Source organism: Vespa velutina, chromosome 1, assembly GCF_912470025.1.
Source record: "Vespa velutina chromosome 1, iVesVel2.1, whole genome shotgun sequence".
Taxonomy (NCBI): domain Eukaryota; kingdom Metazoa; phylum Arthropoda; class Insecta; order Hymenoptera; family Vespidae; genus Vespa; species Vespa velutina.
In genome coordinates, this window is record NC_062188.1 from 20,166,068 (window position 1) to 20,191,240 (window position 25,173).

The 25,173-nt window shown below is 43.5% G+C and overlaps 1 protein-coding gene across 8 annotated transcripts in view; it reads left to right on the forward strand.

The window, feature by feature from the left end:
* LOC124955358 (transducin-like enhancer protein 4) overlaps positions 1-25,173 on the forward strand; it is an 85,476-nt gene that overhangs the window by 19,842 nt on the left and 40,461 nt on the right. For 2 of the 8 annotated variants that reach the window (XM_047509702.1, XM_047509729.1), the window contains exons 2-4: positions 7,522-7,619; positions 12,224-12,287; positions 19,844-19,888. In XM_047509702.1, the coding sequence (XP_047365658.1) occupies positions 7,522-7,619; positions 12,224-12,287; positions 19,844-19,888 (207 nt within the window). Of the gene's footprint in view, positions 1-6,262; positions 6,531-6,693; positions 6,854-7,521; positions 7,620-12,223; positions 12,288-19,843; positions 19,889-25,173 lie in introns of those variants that run through there. The other 6 variants (XM_047509684.1, XM_047509675.1, XM_047509695.1 and 3 more) reach the window with 6 other exon arrangements.

Sequence of the window (25,173 nt, forward strand, 5' to 3'; positions counted from 1 at the left end):
GAGAAATGCCGGTGGCATCGCGTTATTAAGTCGAGTCGAGTGGTCCCGCAGCGCATGGAACAGCTGGTCGTCCTCTCTTTCTCTCTCTCTCTCTCTCTCTCTCTCTCTATCTCTTGTACTGTGTGTTCAATCGCGCGTACGAAAGCGCGATGCAAAACACGCGCGTAAACAGAGTCGTGTACTCTCGAGCAAGAAAGAGAGTAACGTGTATAGAGGCATACACACGCATAAGAACACACCTACGCGTTGTATGCGTTAGAGAAAGAGGGGAAAAAGAGAGAAAGAGAAAGGGACAAAGGTAGCACTTATCCACGTATCCAGGTACGCGGTGTGACGTTATTTCACGAGAGAGCACCGATCGTATCGCCTTAATTGCTCGCCGGGTTAAACTGCCGCGGCCACCTCTTATCGACGGATCTGCACGAGCGCTTGCCGTGCCCGTGCGAGGCTCCCCTTTGTATTTCTCTCTCTCTCTCTCTCTCTCTCTCTCTCTCTCTCTCTCTCTCTCTGTCCGTCCATCCGTCCGTCTCTGTATGCGTGTTTGTGTACGTACGTACGTTGTGTGTGTGTGTTGCACAATTCACGTACAGATGAACAGACACGTATATAAGTCGTACACGCAAGAGTTTCGTTCACACCGGCACGAACGTCCGATCGGACAAAAAAGCCGATTCGATGGACGTACTACGATCTTCGATGGGAGCTCGAAAGGGTACTGTCTGGGCTTGGAAAAAAAATGCTAATATCGATCCCCGAGAGGATGCGGGCTTCGTTCGTTCTTCTAGACGCGACGTGCGTGTCAATGTATATAATACCATGATTTATACCTATGAGCTCTGTCTTATATTTAACGAGAACGATTTTATATATATTATATCGATTCTTTTTTTCTTTCTTTCTTTCTTTCTTTACGCGATCTTGGAATATATGAACTTTTGCGTTCCTTCCATTGCATATTGAGTGTTTCGTTTCGACTAATGCTCGTTTCTTGTTCCGCTTTCAAAACGATCAACTATTATTTACAAGTTTGTTAAAAGCATTTATCATGAGAAACGCGCTCGATGAGTCGTTACTTTTGTTAAGCAGATACATTTAAAAGCGGTTACCATTCGCGACACGCAACATGATTACATATGTGTCTCTCGAAACGAGTAGCTCGTTTTCAAGGCTGGATAAACGATAGGCTAACATGCTGGGAGTGTACGCGTTCTTACGTACCTATGTGAATGTAGATAAGTAGGTACACCCACGGTCGACGAATGCACGCGCGCGAATACAAAGTATTGAGAGCTCAATTACTAGACATAGAGAACGTCGACTCTCACTTTATTAGGAGCATACCATTATATACGATTAATTCGATCTTAAATCACGTCCAACGAGTTTTCTCTTCGATCCTCCTGATAAGTTAACTCGAGAAGCTAACAATGCTAATAAGAAAGAAAGAAAGAAAGAAAGAAAGTTGGAACTCATTGGAAACGTTTACGAAATTATACAAAGATGGAGAAGAAGCGGAAAGGATTCGATCAGTCGGCTAATAAATCGTAAGATCGATATCGAATTTTTTCTTTTCTTTTTTCTTTTTCGATCTCCTCCCAAAATCCCGTCCCAGTCGTTACTCTTTGTCCCTCGTGATAGAATCGAAAGGATAATATACGTCGCGATAAGGAAATACGATTAAATGGTTGGATTAATCGAAACAGGTATAAAATTGGTTGGAGCGAACGTGAATCAATTTAATGGACGATTAGCGATCGTTATAAGGTCGCGCCGGTGAGATTAAAAGGGAACGAAACGTGAGAAGTACGGGACGGCGTTAATGACGACGGCTACGACACGACGAATATGACGACGACGACGACGACGACGACGACGACGGTAGAAAACGCGAAGCGCGTGCAAGAGCGTGCCGCAATCTCGCATAGCGAAGAATTACGAGCGATAGAATCTCGTTTCTCGTTTTGCGGTAGTCGCCCTCTATCTCCGTCTCTCGCATTCGTGCTCACTCGATCATTACGCCATGCATTATTTATGTCATTCCCCGTTCCGGACACAATGTGGGTCCACGAATCAAAATGCATTGCTTATGTAAATGTCGGTCGTGCCCCGCAGTCTTCGCGGGGTGAATTTGCAGTCTGCTTCGAGGAATAATCATAATGATCAATAAGATACACCACCGTCGACGAGGCGTGCATCGTTTCCTCGTGTTTCTGCCGTCGAGTGGATGGAGCTGGAAGAGGGAGCACCATCTCGCCTCGAGCTCATGCAAATCTTGAGGCGCATTGTCTGTTGATATTAGGGGAACTGTTATCGCGTTGCATAATTTTCGTCTTCGCTCTTGCTCGTGTTTGTGCAAGTCGATATAGCGATCGGTTTGCATTTCGGAGTCAATCTTCTTCCTCGCATTTTTTATTATTTATTTATCTACCTATCTACTTTTTAGATATCGTTGCGATTAAATCGCACGGTGTTCACCGTACGATTAGCATGTCGCCGGGCCACGCTAGACGCGTTTTCACTTTCCAAACGAAATTTGAATTTTACGAGCGTGCGTAAATCAAGAGTCGACATACGCGCGATAAAGCCCGAAACTCCATCGTCTTTCTAGGCTATCCATAGGCGAGATTGTAAATTTTGCGATAATTCGAGGACGATTCGATCCTTATTTTTTTACCTTTTGTCCTTTTTCAAAATGTTCGTCCTCGTTACGAGTCTCCGACTCTCGAGACGAAACGGACGAGAGCCGGTTTCCAATGATTCCGGTCGAACGTGCGTCGAATTAAAGGATACAATAATTCGATCTCTCTTTCAGATCGACGAGACGAGTGAGAAAGGAGCTATCTTCGCCGGCGAATTCGCGGTCATATTGTTAACGAATACGGATTGATTCCGGTCGTCTAGCGGCTTCGAGTCGGTGATGGTGTTCTTCGCACCTCGAAAACCATCTCGAAACTTTTGCGCGCTTCTCGAGGAAACGTTTCTCATTTGCCTTTTGTCCGTTTCTGCTTCTCGCTTCGAGGATAGTTGCTGTAGGTGTATCCATACGGTTGTCTATATATCCGTTCATTTTATAATCCATAAAAACCGACGGATATCGAACGGAAGGTTTCGATCTCGTTAACACTCCAAGACTTCATCGAAAGCTCGTATCGAGCAATTGTCTCTCTCTCTCTCTCTCTCTCTCTCGCTCTCTGATGTGGAAGGTATAACGCGAAGTGCCTTTAAACCAAGCGATAATGTAACTTCGATGATCAGGGGCCTTTAGCGGACGGTAGGATCGATGAAGCTAACGTAATTAGTAGCGATGATACGCGGCATTTAAGCGTACTTGAGTGGCTGCAAACGCGACTGATTGGTTCTGTTGGCATTGATGCTGCTACCCCGGCCGTTGTAATGCACGTTGCTGCTCGTGCTCGCTCGAAAGAGCGACAGAGGAGCGCCTTTCGACGCGGAACTAATGCATCTTACTTCGTTGTCGGCTCGCTAAATATTATTATGTTGATTGGTGCTTTGGAAACTGCGTTGTACGTTGATGGATTACGTGGCTCGCTCGTTAAACTTTAACCCGAAAAATCGCTGAGCCGGCTTCGCGAGTCGTGCCTACGTAGCTCGGCTCGTTAAAATCGAGATATTACGTAAAAAATATTTGTGCAATTATCTCCGTTACGTGTTTCGCGCGGCTTAGCGAGACTCCGAGGGAAAACTTGTGCTTTACAAAAGTCGAGATAAAAGATTGAAAAAAGAAGAGGAAACGATGGAACGAAATCTCCTTTACTCTCTAGCATCGAATCGATGCTCGATACACGACGTAACACGGCTACGGGAATCTCGACAAAAGCGGCTTATACCTACGAATGCGATAGCTTTTCTTCTTCTTCTTCTTCTTCTTCTTCTTCTTCTTCTTCTTCCTCCTCTTCTTCTTTCTCGTGAAAGAAGAAAAATATGTTGCAAGAGGAATGTAACGAGTATATCGATGGAATTACAGCGTTGCACTTTAAACGTCAATAATTTATCATCTTCGGTCGGTCGATGAGGCATCGTATTTAACGGTACATCGAGAGAGAGAGAGAGAGAGAGAGAGAGAGACGATCCCTATTCATCCTAACGTATCATTGAAGTATCCGACGTATCTTCGAAGAAGTCGTCTTACGTGAAAGAAACGGTAAAATTATAGATAACGCGAAGCGTTTCCTATAAGGGAAAAGGAAGAAAAAGGGATGGCGGCCCATGAAATATATCAAGTAGAAAAATAGAAAATATATTTACTCGTTACGTCGATCGGGTCTCGCTTTATACCTATTAATCCCTCTTTTTAACGTTATCGCGATATACTACCCATTTTCACGGCTGTTTTCGAGCGATGCGATATTCGAGTGCTGACCGTGTTATTGTGATTGCTCTCGAACGTGAAAAAAGGGGGAGCGCGAGGGTGAGAGAGGAAAAGTGCGGTGGTGTCGGTGATTGGAAGGCCGGAGGGGGAAAGAGAAAGGGGGATGGGACTAGCCGATTTCGGGGTGGCTCGGAGGTAGGGACTATCGGATAATTAAATCGGCCGCAGGACGTAAAGGACACTGATTGACGTGTGCCGGCTGTGCTCTCTCTCTCTCTCTCTCTCTCTCTTGCTCGCTCTCATTATTATTCGTCGAAACGACATAATTCGCGCTTCGCTTTTCGACGAAAATCTAACCGCGTTTTCCGGTGTCGGCAGCGACAACCATCCAGCCGCGCATCCACCCTCCTCCATGCCTCTTCCCGAGCCCGCAAACATATCTGCGGGCAGCCGAGCTCGCCGAAAACTTTCACCGTTTTATCGGACGTTGAACGATGAACATTTGAAAATCGAGCGGAAAAGAGACGATATACATACATACACACATACATGCATGCATGCATACATACATATATACATATATACATATATATATATATACCCTGTCAAAAGTTTCGAGCACCGAATTCGTTTTCGCATAAATTTCAATTTCTCTCATAAACGTGTAACTACTATTTTGTTGAAAAATATTTTAATGAGAATTATCGTACGTTGCCGTACGTCGGTGAGATTTCAAATTTTATATTATCTCTAATGAAATCGCAAAGGTACGTTGACCGTTCAACAAATATCTCTGACCATCCGTCGGAATAAATCGTCCAATTATCAATCGATTCTTGATATCTCCATATATCGTACATGGGGATTAATTTATCGAATCGATAAAACAAGGACGGTATCGATTATCATTATAATAAAAAATTTTTTTCTAGACGGTTCACCCGTTATATCGAAGCTATAGAAGGTGGCGCGAGCGCTCGGCGAAAGCCAATAAATTAATTGGATTGACCGCGAGCGGCTTTGTGCGAACAAATGGGATCAACGATTCTTGCCGATCAGCAGCAGCGGCAGAGTCGATGATGGTGGTGCGTCCGTGCTGGCGGGGTCGGAAACATAAGCACCAGCCGGCAGAAGCAAGCGATTTTCGCGAGTCCGTCAGCGCGCGATCCACGTTAACGCGATCTTCTAACCGGATGTCGACCTAGTCATGCGCTTACACGTGTACCTTGTCGTTTGGAAAAAGAAAAAAGAAAAAGAAATAAAAGGAAAAAGTAGAGAAATATGGATATAGTGGCGCGTAAACGTTCGCGCGCTTACTTTCCATCCATGCACTCTTTCCAGTTGTAGCGAAAGAAAGTAATAAAAGTCTCGTTTTATATACATCTCTACGATCTTCTGCGCGATAGTTCATCTCCTAATTTGGAGTATGGTTTTAAAAATATAATAAGTTCAAAACTACCGACGTAGTTACTTCACCGACGAATGATACTTCTTGATTGTAAAGCAATTTAATAAACTCTGCGCGCATATTCAAACGTTGCCATAAAGGGATACCATAAAACGTATAAGAAATAGAAAGGGTACTTTCCTCGTTAGGCGTTACTTATTATTTCTTCGAACTGTACATAGGTGCTCTTTACTAGTATCCCTTCAACGGCTTCTTCTGCTTACTCGTAAAACGAACGACGCGAGTATAGTAAGCAAGTTACAATATCGGTGTTGTGTCGTTGTGTCAAACTCCGTGGCTACGTGGAACGTGGGAGCGAGGTGATCCAGTCGACGACCGTAACCGTGCTTTGGCGTGCTGACGAAGCGGCTTCCTTCTAGGAAGAAGAAGGAAAAAAAGAAAAGAAGAAAGGAAAAGAAAAGGAGGAGGAGGAGGAGGAGGAGGAGGAGGAGGAGGAGGAGGAAAGGATACCGTTATGATACCGGATCTCTTTCTCCATCGAGATTTCGAGATATTTCGAATTATTTTCAATTCCAAGACGAGAGCCAATATAACGTTCAATTTTTCCTATAAAAATCGTTTAATTTGCACGGTGGTATATTCGAGGTGGGAAAAGTCGTCGAGATTTATCCTTGATAAGAATACTGTTTCCAAGATCACTTGATACGGTCCAAGATGGAAGAAGAAAAGGGCAAGAAGTACGGGAGGAAGTTAATGCAAGCGTTTGAACTTCTCAGCCTTCGATCTAATATAGTAGGCGAGCTCATTAAAGACCGCTTAATGGTCTCGATGCAGCCGGTTGGGTGAGAGCCATGGGGGTGGGGGTTGCGGACGAGGAAGATGGAGAGAGAGAGAGAGAGAGAGAGAGAGAGAGAGAGAGAAAGCGAGAACTGTTTTAGCTTTTACGAGGCCGACGTGGCATATCCGTTTTGCGAGACACGACGTGCAAAACGATCGATAACACGGTTGTAACGTTATTACCGGCGGGTATACGGAGGTGGGTAGTAGCACCGGTACTACCGGTAATAATGTGGCTTTTACGGTCGTGCGCGCCGCTACAGCTGCCGCCAAAGTCGGTAAGTGCGGCTTTCCATCGAGCTCTCTCTCTCTCTCCCTCTCTCTCCCTCCCTCTCCCTCCCTCTCTCTCTCTCTCTCGAAAACGCGACGACGGAAACCGAGCTTCGCGGTACGCGCACTACCGCCTGGAATTTATCGCGCTTTTGCGGCTCTTCGAGCTTTTCTCTGACGATTCCAACTTCCCCAAATCATTTTCCTATACCCATCTCTCTTGCATTTCCTTTATTCGACTTTTTATTGAATTCTCATGTGAGATTCGTTCTTCGTTTTTGTACTTATTCGTTGATTCCTCAACGAGAGGACGCTGCTGATAAGAATTATTATGTCGTGATCTATTACACTCCCATGATAAATTTTTTCTCTGTATACGTAAGAGGGTATAAAAAAATTTTCGACATCTCCTTCTTTTCGAAGGAAAGAGACAAACGTCGACCGTTTCCACTGTTTTTTGCCGGGCTTAAAGCACCGAAGCGATATTTCGAATCTACTTGCGAACTTCAAAGCGAGCGGAAAGATAAACAGATTTTCGAGTGGAAACGAAATCTCCCCGATTCTTTTGAAGATCCTTATTTTTCTAAATGACGCTTTCCTATAGGAGGAGTACTTAAATATATCAATGTCTTATTTTCTTTTCACTAATTCGTTTTAAATTCGTTTTATGTTTCAGGGTCCTCCGCAGCCTGGGCAACCGTTCAAGTTTTCGGTCAGTGAGTCTTGCGACCGAATAAAGGAAGAATTTAGTTTTCTACAGGCGCAATATCACAGGTAATTCGTTTTCGCATCAGAGATTCTCATTTCCTTGTCCCAAAAGTTCGAAAACCATTGTCCGTGCATATTTACGCGGATTCCGCGTGGGCAAGTATCCGCGAAACGAACGAACGAGGAACGTAGGCGGCTAATCGTTCGACCGGAAGCCAGAGCGAAATAAATTGATGGGGGAAGGACCAGGAATGGGGAAACGTCTCGTTGGGATTAGAGGTGCGCGTGTAGCATCGCGGTTCGAATTAGCACCAATTCATTTTCCAATTCACGCTCTTTCGTTCTTTTGTTTCTTTTTCTTCCTTTTTCTTGTTTTTTTTTTTTTTTTTAATCGATTTTTTTTTTTTAACCGATTACGAAACTTGCAGTGTCACAGACGAGGAAATCTATCCATCGATTGTTTCGGACAAAGTTTTATCTGGTTAACAAAGATCTCATTTCCATTTTATAATTGTTCCTTTTGCATTCGTTTAATGTTCGAAATCGTAAAGTTATAATATACCTGGAAGAAAATGTAGCATATAAAAGGAGGTTAAACGAGCGAGCAAGGCCGTTAATCGTGGCACGATCTCTCGCACGCGAAAGAATAAGAAGTCTACGATCAACTGAAGGAACTCTTTCTCTCTCTCTCTCTCTCTCTCTCTCTCTCCCCCTTTTTCGTCTAAAACGATGTGTTGATTTTCTTCTCGCGGACGAACGCGCGCCGATTTCTATCGCGCGTCCTTACGAACACGATAATTTATCTGCCGTCGCTTTGACGTGTTAATTCGCAAAGTCACGTGCCGCACGACTGGCACGGCCACGACGGAAACTTAAATTACTGCTTTCGTGTCGACGCATCGAGAAGGTGCGCCATGTAAGGGACGAAAGGGAGAGGGAAAGGACGGATGAAAGGACGGAGGGAAGGACGGAGGAGAGAAGGAGGGTAGAGCGAGTCCTCGAGTCAGTCGGCGAGTGCATACATGCATAAATATGTGCCAGAACGTACGTGCGTCGCGTGCGACATTTTCCGGTCGCTCATTGTTTCAAAGGCCTATCGCTTACCTAAGTAAGTACTTACTTACTTACGTACTCGATCGGCGAGCCTCGATATCGAATTTACGTGCGCGACGACGAATCGACCTTTTGCAAAGCTTCTATTTCTTTCTTTCTTTCTTTCTTTCTTTCTTTCTTTCTTTCTATTTCGTTAGTGCTAACGACTATTTTTATCTCCCGTTAAAAAAGAATTCTCCCATTGGTCATTTCTTTTCGCTACGCGGTGCAGCTATTTGCTTTATCGTTTTTATTAAGTAAAAAAGAGATGGTAAAATATTTCGTACTAGTAATACATGCAAAAGAAGCCGAGATAAATAGCGAATATTATGTCCGTTCGAACAATTGCATATATCGCGTTAATTTCTCTTCGTCCGGTGCTTTAGTTATCCGCTTAATGATGCGATAAGTATTCGTAAAATTATCGGCCCGATCTTTTCTCCTTTAAACGCGCAGAATATATTCGAATAAAGAGAAGAGAATTTTCGGTGAGTAATGGTTGAAAAAGGAAAAGGGAGATATAGAGATATAAAGAGAAAAATCGTTTTCGCGCAAAAACGATGATAAAAGTAGGAAAATAAATCGTCTAATCGTTGGAAATATGAAATAATCGCTAACGCTGACTCGATTTGTTCGTTAAAAGAACGAAAGGCGAAAGATATAACGGCGAAGGTTCGTATTTGCGAAAATAATTAATAATCCGCGAGATTGGTTATCGATCTTTGTGGGATATCCAGAGCTGCTTTTATCGTCTATTCGATTCCTTCTATTTGCGAGCTTCTTCCTCGCGTTGGAGAATTTATGAAGCTCGCGCGTGCTTCGGTTCCGCGTTATTTCGCAAAATCGAGTTGCGGAGCAGCGGGATTTCCGTTCTGCTTTCGTCGATCGTTTCGCCTTTAATGGATCGTGACTCGTCGAACGCTCGTTCGCCAAGGTAATAACTCTATCGTTTTATTACGTCTACTTGAGTGTTTAACGAATCGAATAAAATTGCGTAATACGTTAAGATTGAAAAGCTTACTTCAAAAGGGAATGATTCTATCGAACGAAAACGATTTTTAAGAGACAAGATAGTCCATTCGCTAAGACCTTCTCGAATCGAATCGTGTCGCGAGTGTGAAATGGAATTGAAATTATCCTAACAAAACGATGACGAACAAAAAACAGAGAAAGAGAGCGAGAGAGAGAGAGAGAGAGAGAGAGAGAGAGAGAGAGAGAGAGAGAGAGGGAAAAAAAGAAAAAGTAGAAATAAAAGAAAAATAGAAATCGTCACGAGAGAAGCACGAAAGGTTAACATTTAAATGTAGCCACGTTCGTAGAGTGGAATTTTAACAATTTCGTACGAACTTCTCTTATCTCCTTACTCCGTAAACGCACACGTGTTTTAATTTAACGTCGCGCCGACGTGCTCGGGATGAGAAGAAGAAGCACGAAAAAAAGAAAAAAGAAAAATAGAGGAGAACGCGGTCGGGCTAGATATTAATGCTTTTCGCCCTTCCATTTTCCTCTTTCTCTTCTTTTTACCGCGTAGCCTTAAATTGGAACGCGAGAAACTGACCGGTGAAAAAGTAGAGAGACTCTGTGGTTTCGCGTCTGGGTTGCGTTGTTGAGCTTGCCCAGAGAGAGAGAGAGAGAGAGAGAAATTTAACGCGACACGTTGTAAGCCGCTCTCTCTCGCGAATAAAAATTCTTTCCATCTCGACTTCGTCTCGATAATCCTCCTTAATTTCAATTTTTCTTTTTTCCTTTTTTTTTTTCTATACGTTTCGCTGGAAACGCATTTACACTTGGCCGAGTACAAATTTACGAAATTTCGTACAACGCGTTAAAAAATATTTTATATCCAGACAAATTTGTGCTTTCGAGCACGCATATAAATCCGATAAATAACGCATTTAATTCAGTTTCAGTTTCGAAATATTTCCCAGCCGTAGATATACACATTATTGCAAATCATCAAGCGAATCGTTCGACAGGCAACAAAAAAAAGAAAAAAACAAAAAAGAGAATGATCGGCAAAATGCAAAATGTATCGTCCATTTTTGAAAAAGAGGGGGTAAAAAGAGGTGGGAGTGAAAATGGCGTGGGAAATTATCGCGGTATCGTCGGCGCATTGCAAAATAAGGGGGAAGGGTGTTGTAACTCGCGAACGTGGCGAATATACGCGCGGGCACGTTCGCCGTGCGTGCGGAAAAACGCGCGTTCGCGAGTCCGCACATATGGCGCATCACATCGGACCATTGTTACGCATAGGTCGTATGTAGAATCATGGAGAAGAGAGGAAGGGAAACATCGACGTATACGCTGGATTCGCTGTTTTGTTAACGTAATGTCGAACGATACGTTGTTTTTGTTATTAAATTCTGCGTGAATCTTTTAGCGGTGAGTTTATGAACGAGAGAAAAAGAGTAGGATAGATCGAACGAAGCCGCACGGAAAAAATGTTTTGCTAAATTTTGATTTATTTTTATATCCGATCATTATACAAACGAAAACGATTTCTCAACGCATATAATTTACAAGATACATTGTTATTTTTTTAACGAGAATTATACGGTATTCGTGATAACTTAACAAAAATATTATCAACATCTTTCTCTAACACCGAACAATTACTCGTCATTAATTGCTTTAACGAGAAGGGTCTCTTGGATGTGTTTTCACGAGCGATTCGAACGATCGGCTGGCGTCCAATTTTCCCCGTTGGTACACTCGATTACGATTCGAGTCAGCGTGCCGTCGCTGCGCGTGCATGGATAACAGAGAGAAAGAGAGAGAGAGAGAGAGAGGGAGAGAGAGAGAGAGAGAGAGAGAGAGAGAGAGAGAGAGAGAGAGAGAGAGAGAAGCGGAGTTAGGGGGTTACGAGACTGCCGTGTAACGAATTATTATCGATGTTTGTTGCGGCCGCGCTAATTGCGTATTTTTAACGGCTTGCCTGCGAAGCGGTATTCATCATTTCCCATCCCCCTCTTACTCTTTCCCACCAACGCCTCGCGATTGGTCGACCGCGTCGATCGAAAAAGAAAACTAGCAGGGTGAACTAATGGTTAGCAGTCATCGATCGATTCTAATTTTTATTTATTTATTTATTTATTTTTTTCTTTTTTTTATTTCGCTATCCGAAATAAAAGGTAATCGATTTTCGTAGTCAAAACGAAGAATGGCTATACTTTTGTTTATCTTTTTTATGCAGATAAAAATTATCAATTTTTCATTTGAAATATTCGTGCTTTTTAATTCTCTGCCCCCAAATTGAATTTTTGTATTACGTAGGTATTTCGAAGCGTTCTCTAAAATTTGTATACCATTGGTGTGTTAGCTCTCGCAACAATTTCCGTTTATCTCTGAAAAGCCTGTATTGCGATACTTTATAATTGATTTTTACAAATCCGATCGCCATCAATCGTAGGAAAGTCACGAAGCAAAAACAATGTACGCGATGTAATCGGATTATCGAGTCCTTTCTGTCAAATAATGTTTACGAGCGTTACTCAACTGCATCCCCATCCTTTCCATAATATAAACAACGACTTTTGATATTTACCTCGCACTTATGATCCGTTATTTGTGTTCTTAAGCATTAAGTTGGACCTGGAGAAGCTTGCTCAGGAGAAGACGGAAATGCAGCGTCATTACGTAATGGTGAGTACATTTTCTTTCTTTCTTTCTTCCTTTATATTTTCATTTCTTTATGTATTTATTGTTTATTATTTTTTTTATTTATCTTTTTCTTTTACGTATATATATATATATATATATATATATATATATATATATATTATTTCTTTCTCCAAGCTTCATCGCGTAATTCTTCTTCAACTATCGTCGAACGTTCATATGGAATTTGTTCCCTCGAATTAATCGGATATGCTATATATATAATATACCTACGTGCTTCTCGTGCAACGATCGAAATACCGTTAATTTATTTGGCTGCGTGTCTATTAATGAAATTGCTATATTAAATGGCATCGGTGATTCTCAGTGGTCGATAAATTATAATTTGCAGGGAAGCTTAATAATTCAGTGAAACGATATCTATGGAATTTGAAATACGTAGAAGCGATGCACATCATTTTCATAGATATCGTTAAAGCGATCGCGTATGTCCGCGTTAGTTTTTCAATTTTCTTTTTAAGAAAGTTGGAGGCGAATCGTAAAGACTTTGAAAACAATTTTTTTTTGTTAATATTTTAATAATGTAATTAACTCTTGGCTACTCTGTTGTAACAAAAGCTTGCTAGCAAACAAACGCTTGGTACGACATTAGCGTACGAGTATAACGTAGGAAACACTTTCGGAATACGCAGTCTCAGAAAATTACGTTAAAACGAAAGCCGCGTTTCGTTGCCTTTGTACTCTCACGAGTTTCCATTTGGCGTTTGTCGAAGGGATGGTAAACAAACGGGAAACAAAAATGAGCATTGCATTAGCTAATGAAAATAACGGGAGAGTGCTTTTCCAAACGAGTATACGATAGGAGTCGAGAAAAATACTCGTAGATTCGACTACTCTTCTTCGCGCGAGAAATTCCAAGGTAAGTTTATATACGTGTGCGTATGTATATATATATATATATATATCTCCAGTAGGTGCGATTCTATAAGCATTTCTCGAAAGCTTTAGCAATTTTCACGGACACGCGTTTGCTACGGCTGAAAGCGCAAACGAGATTCGCAGGCACTCGAGGTACTCTGTAATGTTGTGTATACGTATCCACTCGTTCTCTCTCTCTTTCTCTCTCCCTCTCTCTTGACAGTCCTGTTTGCAGTCACTTTTTGCGATCTCGTAGCCGCACTTTCGCTCGTAGATCTTAGTTATTACCTTACGTCGCGTCGATCATGCGTGTGTCTTTATTAGCTGCAAACTCGTGCCTTCTCTCTATCTTAGTAGGTCGAAGGTCACTTACCGTGTTAACGTATGCAACAACGAGTATCGATCGCGATAGATCGTAGTCTTCGTCGTCGTTCTCATTCACGATTGCTACCAACGTAGAGCGAACTTTGTACAATAATTTATAGGGTACGCTCGTTGACTGCGTGACTACGTTCGATGCAAATCGCACGATATAAAATGCAGCCCGTTCGCTCAGCCGTGGACGTGGCACTTCCGGCGATTCACGCAACGCGAAAGATAAATCGATCGATCTCGATCAACGAACTAGGCGCGCCATTTTCTCACGTCGATTTTGCGATCCCTCGCTGCGGCCACGATTAACGCACTTGAATTCGAATTTACGCGAGCCTGCCTTTCTACGTATGTAGAATTTCTCGTTATTATAGCCGCGATAGGCATCCCTCAATCGGTTCGATGCCTAAACGAGTCCATTCGTTATTAGAGAGCCTTTACTGGCATGCTCGCTTCTCGCGCTCCGCCGATGATCGATCGTCCTCGAAGGTAACAAAAATGTATTTTATCGGATCGTTTCGCAAGCCGGACACGCAGCAACAGGTATATATATGTATATGTATATGTATATGTATATACAAGAGAGAGAGAGAGAGAGAGAGAGAGAGAGAGAAAGAGAAGGTATTTAGTTAGGTACGTACACCTGTTTGTTGCACAGACGATCGACCGCTCGACCGACCGACCGACCGACCGACAGACCGAATGAACGAACGAACGAACGAACGAACGAACGAACGAACGAACGAACGAACGAACGAACGATCGATCTACCCGTTGATCGAGACTCTATCTCCAATCGATATTGAGCTCGCCACCGACTATTTACGCTTTCAGATTTTACTCGATGATAGCTCGTTTATCGAAACGTACAATCGGCTCGAGTTTATATTTCGATTTATATAATCGATGCATCTTCCCCAGATATCGTCGATCTTTCTTTCCTACAATACGATTTCACTCGGCATCCATGTTAAATGTCATTCTTGTCGACGCAATCCAAACGCTTTAGCACACATTGCGCCACTTCGTTTCTTCGTTTACAGTTTGTAAGCAAGTTTGCAAATCGCGACCTTTAGCTACTGCTTCTTAAGAGCAATAGAGAGAAGAGAGAGAGAGAGAGAGAGAGAGAGAGAGAGAGAGAGAGAGAGAGAGAGAGAGAGAGAGAGAGATAGAAAATAGGAAAATAATGGAAGGTGCAGATGGCGAATGCATCCAGTCGTTGTCGTTCGTGGCACGTTTACCGGATTCGGCCTTACCACGAAGAAATCCTTTCTTCGAAAGGTTCGGAGCATCGAAAGGGGTCGGAGGGCACACGAAGACTCGCGTTAGAAACGAAGAGGAAGACGCTTCTCTCACGACGCCGTTATACGACGTCGTAGCCAGAGGGCCATTACGCTTTTACGACTCTTTCATGTAATCGTCGAGCTCGTGAACTTTTACGAGTTAGAACGGAGATCGCCTCGCCGCCCGTCAAGCGTTTCCTTCGGTTTACATCGATCCACCCGTTACACTTGTACGTACATTTATTTATATGTATATATATATATATATATATATATATATGTATATCTATATATATAAATATATATGTATATGTGTGTGTGTGTGTGTGTATATACACACACAAGTATGAGTATATGTAAGTAGCTACGTGCCGTGCACAAGTTTTCTCCCCGATATTTTAGCTTTTTCGAAAGATGCGTAAATTATACAAGACGAAGAGATTTTCAAAGGAATCATTCGTTTTATGAACGTTTTTCGTTTCAACGCGCGTAGTAAGAGGAGCCGAGAAACGTCTAACGTGAAATCGATTCGTTTTAAAACGGGATCGTTACAAAGTTCGTAATCGATGTCGAGTGTTGATTTAATAATCGGGGTTCGAGCGACTCGGGAGAAACGAGTTATTACGATGTAGGAAAGATGGTAGAAGGAGAAAGAGAGAGAGAATGAGTGAGTGAGGAGAATCCATTAAGAATTCTATTCAAGCGATTCCATCCGACGAAGCTTCTCTTTTACTTCGAGCTACTGGCGTTCTATCGATTTATATCATACATATTGAATCTGGCCTTTGCGATGCGAGTTATCGATGAAAAGTAGCGGAAAACATTCGCTTATAAAGAGATGGAAAAATGTACAAAAATATCGTTTTCACGATTCATTATATTTCCGTTTCGTTTTCTTTCTTTCTCTCTCTCTCTCTCTCTCTCTCTTTCCATTTTTAATTCTAGAAAGATTATGTGCAATTGGGAGGAAGGTCTATTATCGGTTCGGAGATAGGTAACGTATCGAGCGGCGATTTACGTGAGAGAAAGTTGATTGTAAAACGCGACAAAGAGCATTGACGCGATGGTTTATGAGCATACAAGTATACATGTAGGGAGAGCGTCGTTAACTTTACCATCTCGTTTACGCTTCGTCGAATTTACACGATCGCTTCATTACGCGAATGCATATCTTGCGCGCGAACAACGTTCCACACATAGTAGTAGGTAAACTATCAACGCGTCGACTAGGCTCAAGCTAGTTTCACTTTTCTCAATAATTTTCTCGTAAACTCGTAGAAGAAATCGAGCGTGGAACGAAATCGAAGACAAAATTCTCCCTTCCTCGTGTCTCAGTCCTTTTACGTATTGGATTCTTTTAAGGGCACGCTTTTCGCACGGTATTCGAGATATCGAAGGTCGATCGGAGTACGAGATAAGGGTCCATCGAAAGAGAACGCGTAAAGGGGATCCATTAGATTCTTTCTCTCTCTCTATCTCTCTCTCTCTCTCCCCTCCCCTCCCCTCCCCTCCCCTCCTCTTCTTTACTAGTCTATCTACTCGAGATATTGATCGCGATCGATATCGTCCATTTATTCGAGAACGTACAGCCATGGAATCGTTTTCATCGTTCGGAGGATCTCGGGTTCGGGTAACATCAAAGAAACGAGTTCTCTCAGGGCAAACAATAGCCATCTCTCTCTTTCTCTCCTTCATACTCGGTCGGTACTTTTTGCGCTCGTAACTCGGCTTTGACGTGGAAAGAAGGGGGAGCCGTGGAAATCTAATAACGATAAGCGTAAAGTTGACCCTTTATTACTGGCAACGCGCGCTACTTCTCGCGCTTATGAAAGAATCGGAATTAACGTTAAACTTCGTTTTTTTCCTTCTTCTTCGTCTCCCTTCCTTCCTTCATTCTTTTTCTTTTTCTATTATTATTCTTTATTTCTATCTCTCTTTTTCTTCGTTCACCTTCCTTTAGATCTTTAAAAACCGTTTTAGGCTCTGGTTTATGGAAGGTGGAGATAGCGTTGAATAGATAGTAACTTTGTTTTACGACGACTTAATAAAAAGCTAAGGGAAGCGCGTTAAACTTCTCGGGGATTTGTATTTTCTTAAGAATGCTAAGACTAAGGAAAATAGAGGAAGCGTAGTAACGGTTTTTTAGTTTTCTTTTTCAGATTGACGCGTTCGTCAGTAAAATATTATTGTTGTATTAATATTTTAATTGCTAGTAAAACCGTGGAAATAAAAAAGAGGAAACAAGCAAGGAAAGAGATTAACGATGATACTACGCCGGTACGTAAGTCGACGAATATCATTGAAGCGTGTTCCGGTTAGTTGGAAGCATCGAATTGCATCACACTCGTCGTCCTTGCGGCGAAATGAGTAGATAAATGCGGCTCGAATGCAGTAGGAAAGAGAGCGTAATAAAGAGTAAAAACTGCGGCTCGTTGAACGCGCGAGCGTGAAATTACGCGTGTAGCGTGAAAAATTGGAAGAGAAAGAGAGAGAGAGAGAGAGAGAGAGAGAGAGAGAGAGAGAGAGAGAGAGAAGTAGAATACGCGAAAAAGGATTCTCAATGGGGATAATAATAATTGGTAGTTGCGTTCTCGAATGTATACGCGCAAAGAGAAATTATCGTTGAATTTTCATCGCCTTTCTCGATTTTTCCATAAAACACGGAACCATGAGGATAGAAGTCTCTCCTATTAAATGCATCCTCGCTAAAGTGACGTTCTCGGTCTCTCGCGATAATTAAGATCGTGACCTCGGTTCCGACGGAGCTCGCTGCTACCGGGGAAAGTCTATTAATTAAAGGCCAATTACTTCGGTGAAACGACGACGACGACGACGACGACGACGACGACGACGACGACGACGAAGACGACGACGATCCTCCGCAAGCTACGCCACAGTTCTACCACCGTCTCGTTGCCTTTCTTAATCAGCCTCTTTCCACTTTCCCCTTCCACGTTATCTCTCTTCTCCATTTCCCTTTCCCGGTCTTTCGCAAGTCCCCCACGAAATACCGACTCTTTCTCCTGTTCTCTCGCTGAATTTCACGATATTTGGCGAGCTTAATGCTCGTTACACGCCTCGCTCCGTGGCATCCTCGTCGCTTAACGCTTCTGCCCACGCCTCTTGGATTAAATTCCCAAACGAGCGTTATTCCGGCTGCTGGGATGAAACTTAGTGGCACTTTGTTTACGCTCATGGTGAACTCGGAGCAACGATTAAATCAATTATTCATTTTTCTCATTTCGATAGAGATATTATATATCGACATGGAATAGGTCAAACAAATGTCGCTTTTTTTTTTCCCTTTCGAAATTTCAACTTGAAAATGTAGGAAATAATTTTGAAAAGTACTTTTATTTTTCTCAGTATCCAGGCTCCTTGCAGAGACACACAGTTTTATAACAAGTTACTCTCTGTAGGTCGAAGCGCAAGGTTTTACGATCGGCAAAGCAGTAAAGACCGCCCGACGAGATGACCGTATAACATTCTTTCTCTTCTCGGAGAAATAAAGCGATGGTTGTATAGTACGCTCGTTAAAATAGCAAACTATGAAATTTTATTCCACATCTACCACGACCATTGCTCCTCTCTCTCTCTCTCTCTCTCTCTCTCTCTCTCTCTCTTTTGTTTCCTCCTTTTTTCTCCAGTTTGGAGTAAACTCGCGCGAGCTAAACGCAGTCTCGCGCTCTTTTTGCGGGCCGCCGGTAGCACTGGTACAACTCGGTGCCAACCAGATATCAACAGTTACTCCTTTTTTTTCCTGGTCCTGTAGCGTTGCACTTTTATCGTCCACTTTACCGTCGTGCCTATGAAATCTGCGGCGAGCGCCGGCAACAAACGGCGAATCGCGATTCGCGGCTCTCAATGGCGCGCGAGTTGTAACAAAAAGCCGAGGGTAGAGTGTCGAATCGACTCTCCTCTCTCTTCCCTTTTTCTCTCTTGCTCTCTTCGACGCGCGTTCGATGTTTTGCGTTAGTTGTTTTAGAAAAGCCAATGGTTCAAAGAGAACCGTTCGTTTTTTATTTCGATTAAACAATTACCGAGGCGCCGATCGATGTACAATCGATGTTTGTCGCATTGTTGCGACTATTGACAAATTTACCTAGAAAGAACAAACGAAATATCTTCCATATCGATCCTAGTCGAAAAATTTGATACGATGGAAGAACCCCTGCCTTGGTTGGCTGTAGACGCGCTTGAATTAGTTAAAGCGAATGCCGACGACAGGCTCTTGTACACACGATGTAGAAACGATGTTACGAGAAACCGGTCTTGGATCGCCGCCGGAATCAGCAGCTCTGAAACTCGCGTGAGATCCTTTAGTGTGGTAGAAAGATGGAGAGGAATGGGGGACGTGGGGAACCAAACGACTACTTCCTTTTCTTCCTATTTTCCTTTCTCTTCCTCCTTCTCGTTTTCTCATTTACTCGACGCCACGCCGTTTATCCCTTCTCCCTTTCTTCCTCTCCTCTCCTCTCCTCTCCTCTCCTCTCTTCTCTTCTCTCTTCGTGCTCGCCGTGGTCTCGCATTACAGCTCAATTTGGTCCGCTTTCCGTAATCTCCTAATCTCGTTCGATCGATGTAATCTCGACTCGGCAGTCCATGTCGGCTATTTTAAAGATACTTTTCGAGGAGAAAGAGAGAGAGAGAGAGAGAGAGAGAGAGAGAGGGAGGGAGGGAGGGAGGGAGGGGCAGGGAGGGATGCTTTTTAAGAGACTCGTTTTTAAATTTAAGCAGCCTATCGATTTTCTCGCGCTCCAGATAATTCCATCCGGATTCGGAAACACTCCTCGACAGATCGATAATGCTAATCGGATTACTCGGTGTATGTTTTGTAATCGCTTCTTTACGTTCGATGAATAATAATTTATGTCATACGTAGTTATCTTTCGCCATTCATAAGTTTTCATGATAAGTTTGTCTGATATACAAAAACAAAAAATCATATACAAAAGTTATGTTAATGAAACTGTTTACTTTTCTTGTTTTTTTTTGTTTTTTTTCCAGTACTACGAGATGTCGTACGGGCTCAACGTGGAGATGCATAAACAAGTGAGTAGTTAAAAAATTCATATAAGTATATTTACGAAGGTAAGTATAACTTTACTAGTCGCGATGCATGAGCACGCGTGACGTCAAATGCTTGACTTATTAATCGGTCGGCCTAACTCGTGGCGCGCAACGCTTTAATCCAAAATTAAAGGGCCGAACGAGAAGAGGAAGCTCGGATTAGAAGGGTGATATCCGAGCCCTCGGGGTCGTGGCTATTGAATAAATATGTAAACAAGGTAATAACATGCAAATAGCATGGTGACCTTCTTGGCGAACGGCTTTCTCTTCGTTGAAGATCGTGAAAAGCTCGCCGGAAAGAATAGTAGAGTGGGCTTTCGGGAGTTTCACAAGAGAAATTATTCAACCCCGTCGTTTTCGAGAACAATTTCCCATCGAATCGACTAGTGGAACTAATGCCGACATTTATTCTTAAGATCATTTAAAGATTTCTTCTTTTTATTTTTTTTCTTTATATACTCTTGAACGAGTATAAAATGTGTTCGTATCCGAGAAGATTGCGATCATAACTTTCAGGTTTTTCATCGATTATTTTCGACCGGGACGAAAATTGCGGCTTTCGGTGTACAAAGGTGAGGAGATTGCGCTTTGATATAACCTTTGATATACCCTTAGACTATGTTCAAATACGTTCGAATATAAATCGTCGATATCTTTCGGATAAACTTCTACATACGTACGATTCCAAGAGGGGAAATTTATTTCAAGATGAGTTTCATTCGCGACGCACAGCCGAGGTATATTAGATAGCTTTTATATCTTTTTATCCGAGAGAACGTTCGATTACGCGCGTGTACCATCTTTACCTTCATTTTCAACGCCTTCTTTATTTTCTTTTTCTCTTCCTTTTTTCTTTTCCTCGTTCTTTCCTCGCGGTCGAGATTTATCGCGCAAACGAGAAAGCTAGGATAGAGAGGATGGACGATTTATTTTTACTTTTTTTTTTTTTTTTTTTTTCTCACACTTTTCTTTTTTTGAGCAAAAAACGCGCCTTCTCTTCCATCTCGCAGGAGTGCTAGGTAGAAAATTTATTAGGTTCGCGTTAATATCCCGACGAAAAGGTGGCCTGTGGATGTTGGTAAAAAGATGTCGGAGCCTAAAGCGACGGTTTTACGTAAAAAGCGTGCGCGTATACGAGATAGATAGATAGATAGATAGAGAGAGAGAGAGAGAGAGAGAGAGAGTGCGGCTTTTCGTAGTGCGCGGAAGGCTCATAAATATCGTCACGGATTATTTAAAGGAGGCGAGAGCGTACGGCAAGCATACGATGTATGCCCGGGACGAGAACATCTTTCCAAGTCGCACAAAATCTCGATCACGAACTCGTGAAGATAAATAGCCCTCCTCCCTCCTCTCTTTTGTTTCTTTTTCTTTTCCTTTGGGCCTGCGCTCTCATCTCATTTCTTTCTCTCTTTTCACCTCCCTTCCATCTAAATTATACTGGCTCCTTCTTTCCTTAACTCTCCTTCTTCGTCGTCGTCGTCGTCGTCGTCGTCGTCGTCGTCGTCGTTGTCGTCGTCCTCGTCGTCGTAGTAGTCGACGTGCCAGGAATAATGTTCGCGTTTATTGAATATTTAGCAGTCGGCCCCGTTATTTCCTCCTTCTTCCTTCTCCATCTCTGTCTCTTTCATTCTCAAGCACGATTTCCTCCTTCTTTTCTTCTTATTCCGGGCGGATGCGCCCCGCAAATCGTAAATCGGACTTCGTGTCGACCGGGCGAAAGAGAGTTCGCTCTCTTAGCTCGAACCCTCTTTTTCTCTTTTTCTTTCTTTCTCCTCCTCCTCCGTCTCTTCTCTTCTATATTTCCCTACCTACTCGAGCAAGACACAGGAGTAAAGAAGAAATGGCACGGGACGATTCATAAATTAGCCGACGGTCGTGCGGATCGAAACTAAAAGAGAGAATCGTCGTGAAATAGTCGAAGAGTGAAGAGAGAGAGAGAGAGAGAGAGAGAGATAGAATAGAAGGAGAGACATTTTTCTGAAGGGGAATGTCCACGCTATTCTTTCTAAAAGAAGAGACACGAATTCCATTTTATTTTCTTTCTTTCTTTCTTTCTTTCTTCTTTTCTTTTTCTTTTCTTTTTTTTTTTTCACATTGACACGTCACACATGTGTTCTTTCGCGACTACGTACCAGCGAGTAATTTTTACAGTTTATAAATCAAGCGATTCGACCACGTAGTTTACGAGAAAACTCGCGCATCATCGTATACGATGCTCTTCCTATTTTTCGAGATTTCGCGTTAAGCGACGATCGCGAGAACGATGACGATGATAATAAAACGAAAAGTACGACGTGTCGAATGGGGAGTGAATCGCGTTCCCGAATACAAAGGGGATGGCGAACGCAAAAGAGAGAGAGAGAGAGAGAGCGAGGAAGGGTTGGGGGAGTTGCGAAAGGGCAAAATATTTCCCCCTTCGCTCGTGAAACGTCGAATGAAATTTATCGAGGTATACCGGGGCCGAGTGGGTGCACGTATTAATCGACCGACTCTGCTCGATGTAAGTGTCGATGTAAACGCGACCCGCTATCACAACGACGCGTAATTAACGCGGGGTAATGCTTGACAATTACCGTCATCGTCATCATTCATCCGGCCGGTGCGCTCCGACCTGTTACGTTTTCCCCATCCTCCCTTTCCTCTATTTCTCGACACTTGTGCCACGCTAAATAATCGTCCGTGACCGACACGCTTCGCGCTCCGACGAGTTTTAACTCTTTTTTTTTTTTTTTTTTCTTTTTTTTTTCTTTTTTTTTCCTCTGTCCTTTTTATCGCGTAATTAAGTACGATAGCTGGCGCATTTCCGGAGATAATTAGAGTATCAAAGTTTCTTCCGTGACACATTTTCTGATGATTACGTTATTTAAGTCCGAAGAAATTGAAAGGAAGAAAATAAATAAAGAAAGAAAAATTGTAAAAGGAAATTCGTGCAATCTCTGTGTGTCGGATAAAAGATGGACCGTTTTGATATTTCATCCGCAGTCGTTATTTATTACGCGCCGATGAAGCGAGGTTTCTCTCTCTCTCTCTCTCTCTCTCTCTCTCTCTCTCTCTCTATCTATCTATCTATCTTTATCTCTCTCGAACTCTGATATCGTTCGATTTTTATTTATCGTTTCGCATCACGGAACGACGATCACGGTCGCACGCTGGGTTTTTATTGCGGCGCGACGATCACCGGGACTCGGTCCCGTTTTTATTTGCAGGAAGCGACGCGTATTGTAAATGTTTTCGGGCATTACTCTCGATTTTACTAACGCTATTACCAGCGATTCCGGGGCGCTCTGCAATACGTGTCGGGCAGTTGGAAAATTCACGCATGAAAAGTACCGACGGCCACCGCGAGTGATTCGATTTCGTTGTTTTGCGTCCGATTCGCTGCTTCCCATTCCCTTACCCTCTTCCTCCCATTCGCTCTTCTGGTTACCATCACTATCAACGGCAGCAGTAGCAGCAGCAGCAGCACACCGGCAGCGTCACCCTCGCTCGTTCTCTCGCTTGTCTCTCTATCCACCCCATATAGTTCGCTCATTATTCATTTATCGGTTTAACGAGCACGTCCGCGAAAAAGCGCCACAGAATATTGGCCGGTCGATAGCGTAGAATCGGCCTTTTCGAGGACGACGCGTCCTGTCCGTTCCGCCATACCCGACGAGAACGCTCTTCCCCCCCCCCCCCCCCCTCCTCTTTCTCTCTCTCTCTTTTCTCTTTTTTTAATTTGAATTTGCTCGCGGTCCACGACGACCAAATTAGTCCATTTCAAAGTCCGGTACAAAACGAGAATCGAAACGAATCGATTGTTACTCGTTCGAATAATCTTGTCTGCGGTGGGATTATTAATTCGCCGATAAAAGAAGGATTTTCCATCGGCGATCCTACTGTTTCCTTCTCTTTCCCTCTCTCTCTCTCTCTCTCTCTCTCTCTCTCTCTCTCTACTTCTCGGCAGAAAAAAGAGATGAAGAAAAAAAATCGTTGATTCTTTTGAAGGAGCAGATGACGACAGTTTATCGCCTTTCTACGATGAATAACGAATTCGTCGTTCTCTCGTAGTTGCGACGAACTCAAAGGAATAGTAATTCGTGATATGCTGAGGTCGAGGTTGGCTGAGTCCCTTCGTCGCGTGGAGCTTCGACTAGAGCCCGTTTTCAATCTCCCCTGAATGACCGCAAATCTAGGCTTCATTAATTTCGCGGCGTACCACCCCGAAAAAGCATGCTCGAGGAGAGGAATCTCGTCAGGTGCTTCATGAATAACCTCTCGAAAGCGTCCGACGCGCAATGCGATGCTCCCTCCCTCAAAAACTTCCCTCTCTATCCTACTATCATCGGTACTCGCGAGAGGGGTGACTTTAAGCTGGTACGGAAGCGAGCGCGCGCGCACGCACACACGCACACACACATACACACCCGTTACCAGCTCTCGTTTTTTCCACCTTTTTATTGTGTCTGCAGCAGCAGCAGCAACGTCGCTGCTTCGGTCCCCGTGTCTACATAGAAGAGAGATAGAGATAGAGATAAATAGAGATAGAGAGAGAGAGAGAGAGAGAGAGAGAGAGAGAGAGAGAGGGAGAGAGAGAGAATGCGTGGGCGCGCGCGCGCGCGCATGAGTGTGTAGAGAGGAGTAGAGAAGCAGAGTGAAAGAGAGCAGATGGAGGTTGCAAAAGAAGAGAGAGAGAGAAAAAGGGCGAGGTCGAGAGGAACGAGCGAACGGGTGGAAAACGCGATGCATCCTGGAGGGTGGGAGGATAGGTAGGGGCGAGTGGTGTGGCTGCCGACGAGGGAGGCTGGTTTCACAGGCTCGCTGCCGCGCTCTGTGGTCGGGGAAAAAACGAAGAGCAAAATTCGCTATCGGAAAAATCGAGCCATTCGCCCCTCCACGGTCCCCCTCTACGGTCCCTCCACGGTCCCCTCCAGGGCCACTCCTCCATCTCCCATACACGCGTCTACTACGCGCCAGCCTCTCTTTTCTCTCTGTCTGCCTTAGCCGAGCATACTCTCTCCAACCATCTCCATCCCGTATTCCGCTCGTCCATTTCATTCTCTTCCTCTCGCCCCAGAACCCCTTTACGAAGCGACTGTGTTTGTATGCGCGTACACGTGCGCGCGTTGTGTGGCTTGGCGTGGCCGCGGAGGAACGAGTCGCAATATGTGCACGATAAAATATACACAGAAATGTCTACCAGCCGCGGCGCGCACGTTTCTACATTCTTTTTATCCTTCGCCGTATTTCGTCCGCCGCGTCTATACGTGTAGGTACATGTACGT